We start from the raw sequence: 12,556 nt of genomic DNA on the forward strand, positions 1-12,556 counted from the left end.
CCGCCTGAACCTTCCCCTTGGACAGAAGAGGTCAAATGCCGTATCAGAGACCGATCGCACGTTTGCAATGCGTCACTGCGTTTTCTTGCAAATCTATTTACTTTTCCCTCTTTAAATCGTGCACTCAAGCGTAAGAAATTAAGCTTCTCCAATCGTTTACATTATCTAAATTTTATTTGCAGTTCACGAGTTGGCGTTAATGCTAAAAGAATTACTCGATGTCGGTTTATCCGACAACTTAATGACACTCAACCCTGAAATGACCTACAGCTATGTTATATGTATTCTTGCTCATCAGCGCCTGCCGGAAAGCGCTGTCCGCCCCCTCCGCTCTAAAATTGCTAACGTCATTGGACGAGCAGCGGTAGGGACACTGGGGGGAAACAAAACACATGGACCTCATATTTATGGCTTGCAGGCAATATACGCTAATGTTCATCGCAATGGGATCCTGTTTCTGCCGGAGTTCCATGTACTTTTCAAGGTCGCTCTTCAGAACTTGGTCTGTCCAGTTTCTCAATTCCGTGATCTCGCTGCAAATGCCCTGAGTGCGTTCGCTAATACCATCCTGCGCGACAAACCTGCTATGGAGGATCAGATCAAATTGTCCTCAGTCGTCAGCGCATTCATCGATAAGGAGTTGCAGCGCGCCAAAAACGTGCGTAAACGGGACCCGGACGTGTTCTTGCTGCAAGATTACCTCAAGCTAAGCGAAGATGATCCGTGTGTCACCCAGCGGATTGCTCGGTTGCTCAATATCACGTCCGCATTTCTGATACTGTCAGGGCCGCACGTATTCGAACGCCCCAACTCATTGAAGTTTCTTGTCAAAGCGATCGAGAAAACTCAGCCATTCCGACGTCGGGAATCGAATATGTTGCGATCTGCTACCTGGGCCTGTCTCGTCCGAGCGTATAGCCAACTTGCATCGTGGGATGTTCCAAGAAACTCTGAACTCGAAGAGAGCGCCTTACGCGTCATTTGCCAGGAGCATAGAGGTGATATTGGTATCTCCGTTATCGCGGTATTGCTTGAGCCGGTTCAATCGGGATTACGTTCTCTGGCACGAATCAAGGATGCTACTGACTATCTTTATCAATTGGGTCAATTGTCGGAGACACGTACTGTAGCAATCGCATTACTACGACGCCTGCTTGGAGGCGTCCTGAATGACGCTGATTCGGAGACATGTACTTGGACAGGTCCAGAATCGATTATTCCCGAATGGCTGTCGACTGGGTCGACTCTAGGAATGGAGCCAAAGAAATTGCGAAAGACCATGGAGCTTGCATCCGGAATAGATATTCATGCAGTGAAAATTCTAGAGGCTGGGGAGCTTATTTTTGCTTGGAAATCATTGATGGAAGTGTTCCAAGTCTGTTCTATTGGGTGGCTATTCGATAGGAAGGGACAGGGCTCGCTTCAGGTTTGTGAAATAATTCCATTTAGAGACAGCAAGCTGATACTTTCATATTAAGAATGATACGCTTATACTTTGGAGAGCACTCCTGAAAGTTCAGAGTGTCCTCGTCAGCGACTTCAGTCGTGATGACATTTCCAAACCGGTCCTGTCGTGCCTCGCGACAACCTTGACCGAAGTATTGGATGCGACGACAGCGAGATATCCTATTACACAAACGCAGGCGCTTATTGCAACGCATCAACTATGGGAATATGCATGTGATGAGCTTGGCGATTTGTGGGGTGCAGCCCTCGCGAGTTCAATCTACCGCCGGCTCCTCAAAAACTGTCAATACGACGCGGTTCTTAATGTAATGAGCAATGAATGGGTGCATCTATCGCGGCCGCTCATTTGCACCGCTCCCAAACGTACTCTGGATATTCTGCATGAATTAGAGGAAACTAGTACGCAACGAATCATATGGCTGGACATGGTTCGCTATGTTCGATATATGGAGCAACCGTCCCTGGAGGTCATGTCTAATCTGCTCTCATTCCCTATCCGGTACGCCTTAGTTGATTCATTCCTGTTGAAATGTCTAATTGCCTTGTAGGAATCCAAGTTCGCAAAGGGTGCTCAGAGATGAAACTGACTTTAGCTACTGGGAGATGCTATTCCTGCTCGCTCTGTCGCGCGAAGAGGCAGACATAGTCATTACGAGTGTAGCGAATGGACTTGATGTCGCGCTATCTTCAAAGTCGTGTTCTGAACTGCGATGTTTCTTCCTATCTACAATGACCCACGCGTGTCGTTCAAATGCCCTTCTGAACCTTCCCTTGCTCTCTGTGACCAGCGATTATTTAGAGGAAGCATACCCGCCGAAAGGCTGCGACGAGAACGAGATGACGGAGCTAATTCCATTTTTACGGGAAATCCTGCATGCTAAGCCCAGCCTTGACATTGTCAAAGCTTTAGCGAAGGGCCTTGTTCCCTGGCTCGAGGATAGGAAATGTTATATTTCAGACTCGATTTATAACAATGATGTAAGTCGGTTGATTTGGAACAACAACCGTTTTCTGAATTCTGATTCCCGGCTCTAGATTTTACCTCTCTATTGTGACGTTCTCCACGCTATCCGTCACATATCACCTCTTGAAGATGCTATTGTAGACTTAGCGAGGTTCCTCGCAGCTCCTTTCTGCAGAAGCCGCATCCCCGAGCCTGCAATCGGACCTGTTGGCTTTAAAGAATTCTGGGACTCTGTCGGTCCTGGGCTTAATTTCAACTCTGAAACATTTCCGTCTGTTCTTGCAGATTGCGTGGTTTCCCTAGCTAATGCATACGGTGGATTCGTTCCTGATTGGCTTGAGAGCCAACTTGATAGTGTGACACATTCATCGGTAAGAGCATTTAGTATCTTTTGATCGAATACATTTTTATACGTCTGAACCGTTGATAGGAACCCGATGATGTTGTCCCTCCGTCTGTTGAAGACCTTGAATCATCCGATATTTCTCCTCGTGCTACAAAGCGAACTTGGAAGGACATTCCTATTTCTGGTGCGGCCCGGGCCGACAGCAATAATGTTAAAGCTACCACGGAGGATGACTCCGAGGTACCGGTAATCTCTCCAAGTCTTGGAATGCCGAGTCCACTGTTTGCACGTCATAGACGGGGTGACGCAACGGCCACGCCTACCACACCTCCGAACTGTGAGTTCTGAATTGTTTACACAACGTAACTATTCTCATTAACGTTTCGCGATTAGCTAAAAGAGCTGGGAAGAAACGAAAGCTACGCCAGTCCAAACCCAACAAGGAAGACGAGGCTGGTCGAATTCCTGGTTCTGTGGGTCTATTGCAGGAGCCAGATTTGCCAGAGGCTCATATGTCATCGGTCGATTATGAATCAGGGGAAGGTAGGGTCTTGTCGCAAGATGTCCGCGAGTTTATACAGCATGATGTTAAAGAGGCTCGACTGCACCGCTCTCCCTCTCCGAATATTGAAGATGATTACCCTAGTGACGCAACAGAGACACCGGAGAGGGTCCGGACCCGCAGAGGTATGCTTCAAAAGACATACTTGGTACTATTCACCGTTGACAGAAATATATTCTAGCATGGCGAAAGCAAGAATGTGACACGAATCGTTCGCGTACTGCACCAGCGTCGTTGCAAGCGTCCTCGGAAGGTCGACAAGGAACAACCGACGATTCTATCTCTGGTCATCACCTTAATAATCCAAAGTTACGTCGAACGCACACGACGACTGAAGTCCCACTAGACGCCCTGGAGAAATTACACGCTCATCTATCGACTGACGCTGACGAGATGAAGACACAAGACCTTGCACATGCAACTAAGCTGACTTACAATGTATTGGGAATATTGAATGAGAAGATGTCAGAGAAATTAGAGAGTCGGAAATAAGCATCTGTATATCAGTCTTTTTTACATACTAACTCTGTAACGGTATCAGTGGCTCTTGTAAACTTTGTAGCCCTAGCACATTGTAACACCGACCCAAGAGGAATGAATACACTTTTGTACTAAAGACTTGAGCAATGCCGAACTGTGAAGGACTCAAGAACTGCCCGGAGAGGTCCTGGCATTCGAAATTCGGAGCATAACTTTCGATGTTGAACAAGCCTGTCAGGCAAAAGCGAGAGTGCGCGGTCCAGGACAGGATTCTCGATATTGCGTCGCGGCAAGCACAATCAGATAACGGTCGACACAAAGCAGATCGTGATTCCTGGGAGAAATCATGATCAAGATACGTATTAAGGTGTATTGCACAATCACTCTGGATAACGAGCATTAACTTCAAGCAATATTAGTTTATGTCCCTTAGCGAACGTTTGTTGAAAACTCGTACTCTTGCTTTCATTCTTCTGTCTTAACCGTTCTACGTCGACTAACTCGTCCAGGAAGAGAGGCTCGTTTCTCGACGCTCCTTCCGCTCTGCACGTTGCGAGTTTCACTTGAGGGTAATAAGCTCTTGACAGCGAACTTGGATAACACGCGTGCCGAGAAACCGGTCGAAACGCCACAGATGGCCGCGGCGCCGAGGAAGACATAAAGTGGGTAGACGAATAGTATGAGCTTGTACGCAAGGAGCAACGGTACGAAGATTGGAGTAAGAAGGATCTTGAGTGCAAGGATCACCGGCGCCAGGATTGGAAGGAACGGCCGGATGAAGAGAGTGACTGTGTAGAGGAACAAAGACAGGGTATGCTTGATTGGGATGTATACGACCATCGGGAGGTAGATGAAGTACGAGAGGTAGGAGAGGTAGGATAGCAACTTTGAGAGGAGAGCGATAATAGACTTTGATGCGATTAAAATGTTCGTTAAGCTGAGTAGGGCCAAAGTTTCTTCTGTCGTTGATGCGGGTGAATGAGTGGCAGGAGCGCTTGCTTGTTTTTCCGAAGTTGAGTTGCCACTGGTGCCTTCAAGCACACCTACTGGCTGGTATAAGAGGGAAGCCAAGTAGACAATGCTGACTGAAGCTATCACTATAAACCCGACTTCGCCTCGAATGGCCATGTACGTAGCGTCGATGGTTCAAGTGATGTGCAACAGCGACGTGTATGGTGGAAACTTGAAAGCCATGGTTAACATACATTAACTTGTGTCACGTCATGTGCCGTGACATGCCCGAAATTTAAGGCGAATGACGGCGAATGCTTGAAATTTATTGAATTATTCCTGCAATTGCCTGCTTGCGGTCCTCCTGTTTATCAAAAGAGAGCGTCACAGCGCCGCAGATTCCGCTTGGTATAAGTCCAGGACATCGAGTTATTATCGGACTGCATGGCCAGTTATCTCCCCAATCGATTCATATTTTTTCACAACTTACTGTGATGAATCAATAGATATTCTGCTGCAAATGATGCATATCACTGTACGATCATGTCTCCGCGATAATTGGACGACATGTCCAGTCTAACATAGTTATCCATGGATACTCATGGATGAATAAATTTGAGTCGTTGGTATCCCACAATGGTGTCGTCGGCCGTAGCCTAGCCCGTTATGTAGACCGCTCATTTGGTGCCTTCGCGCACATTTTTAGTCGTCCCTGAAACATCTCGTTCGGTGAGTAACAAGTCGCCACTTGCCTCTTGAGTAAACAGGCTGCCCGTCTTCGGCGTGTATTGACATGCTTTGTTAGCCGATGCAGATCTTCAAATCTTTGTGATCGGTGTTTCGAGCATGAATGAGCCCTTAAGGACCTCCGTCTTTATCGCAGGCTAACGCCAAAATCTCTTCGGGCCCCTCCTTGTCTCTTCCCATTCTCTTCCGTTCATCGTAAAGCCACAATGGGCCCACCAAGTCGCTATAATCTTTATTCCACTTCGCGGTCTCGCACTCAATCCTCCCAGGATTGTGTCCCGGCAGAAAATGAGATCGACACAGCTTCTCTTTCCAACGCTGAACTTGCAAAGCATTACTTAAAGTCATTCGCGACTGCCGCCACACCGGAGGAATTCGCTTCAAGAGCAGATGCTGTGCTTTCGAGGAGTGTCAACATCACAATCAACGGCTCACACCTTTCACGAGCTCTGTACGCACAGCAATGGGGAGCTTCCTTTGGAGCAACTGGGAGGATATTCTTTAATGGTGTACTTGAGACACCGAACGTTACAATACCCACGCTGCGTGTGCGTGTTCTTCTGTCTCTCGTTTGATGCTGCAGGACTCCGTTAAATTTCTGACCCTGCAATAGAACGCCGCTCTTGTCGGCATCTTATACGAGGCGACATTCACCACGCCCACTGATCGCCTGGGCGCTGTCCATGGGTCGGCTCAACAAGTAACGATCTCGGTTTCATCCACAATAAATCTTACGTACGTTGCCCCCTGTCCTGCCCTTACTTTGTGCCTACACGTAACTTTGCGTAACTGACCCAAAAATTACAGAATCGCCGAGGACAAAACACTTCCGTCTTCTTGCAGAGATCGTAGACGCATCGTTTCCGTAAACCAGGCACTTGTAGACAAAGATGGATTCCTAGTCTTCCCTTTGCGCGACCTATGACACCTACATTGTCATCATGTATAACAATTTCAAGAATTAATTGGATTTCGCCGGGCCACATTGGAACATGTCTCTTGGGCTTAAACTAGTGTATGCAACCGTGAATCAACTCTGATTTGCCAGTTAATGCATTTCTTTTCATGTACAACGCTTTGAGAATGATTAGGGGATATTTTGATTGATGAATTAATGGAATGATTGACTGCCACTGTATGAGATATTCAATAGTAGAGTGCCAAAAACTTGGGGAGTTAAGATTGACGTTACAGTGATAAGCTGAGTCAAGAACCATCCTTCCCAATCACTTGTGTGCCTGAAGAAAACATTTGTGTTGTCTGTGTCCACACAATACACTGTCCATTGTACCTCAAGGATAGAATAGATCCTGTAGCAGTTGCCATTCTGGAACCAATGTTGGTTCACTGTTATCTACCCTATTCAGAACATGCCAAATTTGTGACATACTACCTCTTACTTATTAGTATCCTCTTACAACAATACAGAGTGACTTATTCACAACACTACTGCAAGCTTACTTCAACTAACATGAAGATGCACACTATCAAGTGTAATACAGATTTTTTTTTGCAATTGAGTAATGGAGGCTCATATAAGAATTAGAATGGAAGTGAAAAAATTGTAATTTATATCTATCCTAAGTAGCAAATACTACTATTCACATTGTAAGTTATTTCATATTAAATTAAACTATCATTTGAATATTCCAACACAAGTACTGTATAGTCACATTTATTAGCACCTCAGAATTGTTTAACAGAATGAAATGTCTTTATATTAATATGTTCTTTGTCTTACTATAGTAGAGCTAAATCCCAACTTAATTCACACATGTATAATATAAGAAACTCTAATTATTTTAGGTTGCTCATTAGGCCTGTCTATACTAGCCCATATTCATTTACAGCTTATATAATATAATAAATGTTTATGGAATGCACCACAATATTACACCAGACTCATCTGTCTCCCTGACTCTCTCATCAGTTATTCCTGATGAACAATATATCAACATGATTGCTCAAGTTTCCCTGACAGGACAACTCAGAAGGATGCAATGTCTTGAGGGTGTGGTACAGTGCCCATTGTTTTGCATACTCCAAATATATCTTGTTACTGCAAAGCAATAGCTTACTTTGCATCACACTGTAGTACATCGGGAAAAAGTCTAAAAGGTTATATTACATTATAATGGTGTGAAAAAAGTGAAAAAAGTAAAAAAAGTAATTTACATATTATCGGACCTCGATTTCTGATAAAGTAGTATAACTTTGTATAAGGTACTGTAAGGTTTATGAATGTAATAAAAGTACATAAGGGTAATACCCCTTTTAAACATATAAAATGCATAATATCGGACCTCCCTTTTTTGAAATGTATTGTAAGGATTACCAAGTTTTGAAAGGGTAATATATATTTGTAATGTTTTACAGACTATACATAGTTATTATTCCTTAATAATAATAATTTTCCCTTACATCCATTCATTATTAAAATAACAAAAATCAATTATATTAAAATATTTGTACGATACATCATTATCTACAATAATTAAGGAAAATAAACCGAAGCACATACATAGTGCAGCCTGCGTCAAGATTTGTGCAGAGAGCGAGTGAGAGTGTCCGTGTCTGCTGTGATGCGAATACGAGTAGGTAGAGGTTGGGATCGGACCAGACTCGAGCGGCGAACGAGTGCATTACGGGTGTCGATTGCCAGGCCCATCCCTTGACCAGATCCAGACGGACCACCAGAAAGCGAGGGCATTGAGAGGCTCAACGGTTATGACTGCATCTGCGGTTGACCCGTCCTTGCAAGCACACCGCATCACCCATCTCAAAATCACCAAAGTCTGCCATCTCCACTTCGCGCACGCTACTGCACGTCGTGTGCGGATATCCGAACGGGCAGCCATACAGTGAACTATCGGCGGAGAGCGAGTCGAATTTGCTGTAGTCGTCAGAATCGGCGGTAGATGCTGATGAAGAGACACTCACAGTACTTGTAGTGTATGATGAGCTGCCTCTCGCCTCGTTCTTTTCCCAACAGCATCCGCAACGGAAGAGGAAGGATGTGTTCTCGGGCCGTTTGATGTAGTCTTCATCACCACGCTTTGGTCGTCGCTCGGTCCCTGCAAGTTGAATTGCGTGCGTGTGTGAATTGAGGTCGAGCAGGTTGTGGAGGCTGAGGCTGTGCCTGTGAGACGAGTTTAGAGTGATTAGCAAGTGAAAATAAGAGAGAAAAGGTGGACACACTGTGACAGCGTGCAGCGAGTGTAAGTGGTGCACCGAGGTTGGGATCCGGAGCGTTGAACAAGCTGATTTGAGCAGCAAGCGAAGCCATGTCCGTACGTGCACATCACATGCTCTGACTACGTCTCGCAATTGGAGGTGCAGAGAACTTAGGCGTTGTGTGTGATTGCAAAGGTGTATCTCTGGGACGTTCTGGCTCGAAGGGAGAGGGTGATGTGGGTGATGTGAACGGACTCGGCTCAGGAGGGATAAGCGATGGCCACTGCTTACCTTATTCGAAATGGTGTCATGGACAGCACTGAGGAATGTAAATGTGTGTGGGGCAAATGTGTCAAGAGTGATGTCAAACAAGGATTGTACGAAGGAGTAGAACACGTACAGCATTGAGGAGAGGGTGGTACCATAGGAATGGTTGTACATGAACATTGTCGTGAGTATGCTCGCGTGTGCTCGTCGATTGTTGCTTGCGCTGCAGAGCAGGAAGAAGAACGTGAATACATGGAATTATTGAAGAAGTCGTTCAGCATTGGTCAACAATGCGGAAGCGCGAATGCGAATGCAAAAAGGAAGAGGAACGTGAAAAAAAGGAGGATAACGAAGGAGAGGCAACGCAAGCAGCAGAACGAGGAGCAGAAGGGATGGAAGGGAGACAAGAAGTTGGGAGGAGAGGGATGAGCAACTATTGTGCAGGATATTATGAAGTGGACTGGCTGCTTACTGCTTTACGTTGAAGGACAGTGTGGTCAGCTCAGTGGCACAACATGGGATCTGAGGCTCTGTACAGGCACTGCAACAGTAGATTGGAGAGACGAGTTGCAGCAATGTTTATTATCTGTGTTGTTGCACTCAGAGTACCTGCTAGAGGACACTTGCAAGCAAAGGACTAAAGCAACAACATAGTGTCAGGGCAGAGGGTTAGACTTAGAGAGATGGTGGAGGTTGGAGAGAAAGAGCGACAGCTGTAAGTGCGTCATTATATGCTCTCGATCTTCAACGTTGATTACGTAATCGAAGTTCGTGATAGTAGCGAAGCTGTAAAACAAAACCAATATTACATTTAGATGCAAAAGGAAAGCATTAATTTACTTTATGATACAGTTGATAGCAATCTGACATGTCTATATTGCTTTTAGCACACTAATATAAGTTTTACAAGTATCTGAATGCCTTATACAAACAATATAAAATCCTTTACAAGGTGAATTTTAGTCTATCTTCAAAGTTATAATCTAAGTATAATACTTTAGCTTATAATGTAAGGTTATCATAATGTATTTGATGAATTGTAATCATTTGTAACACTTTTAGAGTCTTTATATACATTAATATACCTTATTTTATCCTTATAGTTGTGTTCTAACCCTTACATATGAATTACAATGTATATAAAATGCTAATATTTCTTTAAATGGACTGTAATTCATTATATTTAAATGGACTTTTTCCCGATGTAATCTCATTCAGAAGAAGTCATCTACTCTATTCTGTATATTTCTTCAAGGCATTCTGGGAGTTTTCTAGTACCACCTACAATAACATTAACATTCTGCTGAATATGTATAAGCATTTAATCCAGCACATCATACTGGTTTGTTTCGACTGTTACTCCGTCTCCTTCATATCATCGTCTGAGTCGTATTAATGGCAAATTACCAGTACTCTTCTGTATATTCTCACACCCCTGAAACATTGTACGGACAGCAAAAGTCAAATGATTTACAGGGCCTGAGACCTCTCTTTTCCAATGACCCGAACGGTCCAAAGTTCAGTCCCAAGTGGTTGTGTGGAAAGGATAGTGCAGGAAAATACATACCGCGTACTTTGAAAGTAAAGCATGCATTAGATAAGGGGTCATTTGCCATTGCGTGGGTGTGTACTCTAGACTGTCCCTCATTGTTTCACTGCAGAAGCATTATTGACGTAATTAAAATGCAATCTTGACCAGGTGATAGAACGTGATGACCTTAGAGAAGACAAACCTGTGGAGTTTGTTGCCAAAGTAGTCAATAAAAGAAGGGGGCCGAGTATGGTTCGGAGGAGAACTGATAAGGAAATTAAAGAAGCGGAGGAATTGACGATCAAAGAAGTGAGGCTATTGGCAGATCTGAGGCACAAGCATGTGGTAAGCCGACCGTTTGCAATGATGTGTATACGAGGTGATAAGTATTTTAAGGTGAGGTGTTACGGAGCGTTTGTGAACGACGAGTCGTGGGTAACGATTCTGGAATATGCTAGGGGAAAAGATCTCTTTCAAAGACTTAAAAAAGTGGCTTATTTCTCTGAATGGGTTGCAGTTAACTACATAAGGTGCACATTTTAATTCGGGCTCTGCAGGACTCATCACATCTAATTTGTACTTGAAGACAGATGTTTGACGCAGTAGCATTCCTACATTCAAAGAATATAATGCACAGAGACATAAAGTGAGCTATCAATTGAGATTGAGTCTTTTACATGTGGCAATTTAACACTGTTGCCTCCAGACTACAAAACTTTCTTATAAAAGGTGAATGTAATCATACTAATTATATTGAAGACAGGCTTTTACTAAGCGACTTCGGATTGTGGGTACAACTTCCATTGTCTTTTGACGTTTGCAACAACTCTTCCAAGTGCTGCTTACAGTGAAAAGAAATTGGGTCAAAAGAAGTGTGGGTCACCAAACTTTGCTGCCCCAGAACTCTTCAGACTGTGTCCTAAGGACATGTATTATGGAGACTCGGTTGATATCTGGTCGCTTGGGTATGTATTCATCTTCAGTGTTCACTGTAGTAATACAAGCTAATCCTTCTCAGGGCAAATGCATATCTACTTCTAACTGGGAACTATATTTATGGCAATGATAAAGAGCTTGTGTTCTATACAGCAAATACTATTACCAATGATAATATAAAATGGCAGTTGGAGCAAAATTTTGTAACTAAAAGAGGTGAGCTAATATAGACAGACTATAAATACAGTTATAGACATAATACTGAACAAATATTTAGCACAAGAAGTTTTGCTTAATTGCTTGAACATTGATCCAATAAAAAGAAGATCAGTACCTGCAAAAGACCTTCTAGGCCATAAGGTTAGATCTTAACTGTATGGACATTTGAACATACAGGCTCATACTTACATTCTTGCTTGTAGTGGTTCAAATGTTGTGATGACAAGCACCTGGACCACAATGCAATGAAAAAGTGGAAGGCAGGTTTGATAGCACTGAGGGCACTGAATTCTGTTGCCGAAAACCTATACGAAAAGAAAATTTCAGGCAACATACACAATCCACCAACTAGCATATCTAACCAAAAAAAATTAGACCAGAAGCAGGACCAACTTCCACTGAGACTAAAAAATACAGAGACAAGTAAACCGAATCACAGCAGAAGCAGAGGTTGAAGGGAGTAAAATTTTGCAGCCTTGATACTGCTCAATAATAGAAGAAAGTGGGAGTATTTCAAATACTCATGTTTTGAGTATCACAAGTATACATGTCTATACATATCTAGTGAATACATGAATGTAGTACGTATTATGTACATATTTATCATATCAACAGACGTTTGATGAGAATAGCTTACATAGTATCTTACATATTCTGACGGACTGCTAGTTTCTGTTAGAAGACAGGCTTCATCCCACTTTCTGTTAAGATAGACTGTTGCCGGCTCTGCTGTTGTCTTCCAAAGTTTGGGTAATTTGGCCAGACATAATTGAAATATTGAATATTCAAGACATATAACAAAGTAGACGCTTGTTTCCTATTCTGAGTTATCCTACAGACTGCATGTAAAATGGTTTATCTACGTCCTGACTGGTTAGAAAATTACATTTCATTGATGGAGGTAGCTAATAA

The 12,556-nt window shown here is 43.5% G+C and overlaps 6 protein-coding genes across 6 annotated transcripts; 4 read left to right on the plus strand and 2 right to left on the minus strand.

The window, feature by feature from the left end:
- Positions 1–3,044: 3,044 nt before the first annotated feature.
- FOMMEDRAFT_132643 (uncharacterized protein) lies at positions 3,045–3,831 on the plus strand (the record flags this gene model as incomplete). Its single annotated transcript, XM_007264420.1, has 3 exons — positions 3,045–3,114; positions 3,171–3,464; positions 3,521–3,831. 3 exons carry the CDS (start codon positions 3,045–3,047, stop codon positions 3,829–3,831), a joined length of 675 nt encoding a protein of 224 aa, XP_007264482.1.
- Positions 3,832–4,284: 453 nt separating this feature from the next.
- FOMMEDRAFT_153774 (uncharacterized protein) lies at positions 4,285–4,947 on the minus strand (the record flags this gene model as incomplete). The annotated part of the gene is made up of 1 exon (XM_007264421.1): positions 4,285–4,947. The coding sequence occupies one exon, from the start codon at positions 4,945–4,947 to the stop codon at positions 4,285–4,287; it is 663 nt and encodes a 220-aa protein (XP_007264483.1).
- Positions 4,948–5,723: 776 nt separating this feature from the next.
- FOMMEDRAFT_145530 (uncharacterized protein) lies at positions 5,724–6,602 on the plus strand (the record flags this gene model as incomplete). The annotated part of the gene is made up of 3 exons (XM_007264422.1): positions 5,724–6,065; positions 6,131–6,252; positions 6,325–6,602. 3 exons carry the CDS (start codon positions 5,724–5,726, stop codon positions 6,440–6,442), a joined length of 582 nt encoding a protein of 193 aa, XP_007264484.1. The 3' UTR covers positions 6,443–6,602.
- A 1,557-nt stretch (positions 6,603–8,159) lies between these two features.
- Positions 8,160–8,803, minus strand: FOMMEDRAFT_153776 (uncharacterized protein; the record flags this gene model as incomplete). The annotated part of the gene is made up of 4 exons (XM_007264423.1): positions 8,160–8,270; positions 8,335–8,410; positions 8,458–8,656; positions 8,716–8,803. The coding sequence occupies 4 exons, from the start codon at positions 8,801–8,803 to the stop codon at positions 8,160–8,162; spliced, it is 474 nt and encodes a 157-aa protein (XP_007264485.1).
- Positions 8,804–8,967: 164 nt separating this feature from the next.
- FOMMEDRAFT_153777 (uncharacterized protein) lies at positions 8,968–9,387 on the plus strand (the record flags this gene model as incomplete). Its single annotated transcript, XM_007264424.1, has 2 exons — positions 8,968–9,087; positions 9,148–9,387. 2 exons carry the CDS (start codon positions 8,968–8,970, stop codon positions 9,385–9,387), a joined length of 360 nt encoding a protein of 119 aa, XP_007264486.1.
- Positions 9,388–10,353: 966 nt separating this feature from the next.
- FOMMEDRAFT_27046 (kinase-like protein) lies at positions 10,354–12,099 on the plus strand (the record flags this gene model as incomplete). Its single annotated transcript, XM_007264425.1, has 9 exons — positions 10,354–10,581; positions 10,658–10,834; positions 11,080–11,135; positions 11,196–11,218; positions 11,249–11,276; positions 11,326–11,454; positions 11,508–11,641; positions 11,703–11,785; positions 11,848–12,099. The coding sequence occupies 9 exons, from the start codon at positions 10,354–10,356 to the stop codon at positions 12,097–12,099; spliced, it is 1,110 nt and encodes a 369-aa protein (XP_007264487.1).
- Positions 12,100–12,556: the final 457 nt, after the last annotated feature.

The sequence above is a fragment of the Fomitiporia mediterranea genome (genome assembly GCF_000271605.1).
Source record: "Fomitiporia mediterranea MF3/22 unplaced genomic scaffold FOMMEscaffold_4, whole genome shotgun sequence".
Taxonomy (NCBI): domain Eukaryota; kingdom Fungi; phylum Basidiomycota; class Agaricomycetes; order Hymenochaetales; family Hymenochaetaceae; genus Fomitiporia; species Fomitiporia mediterranea.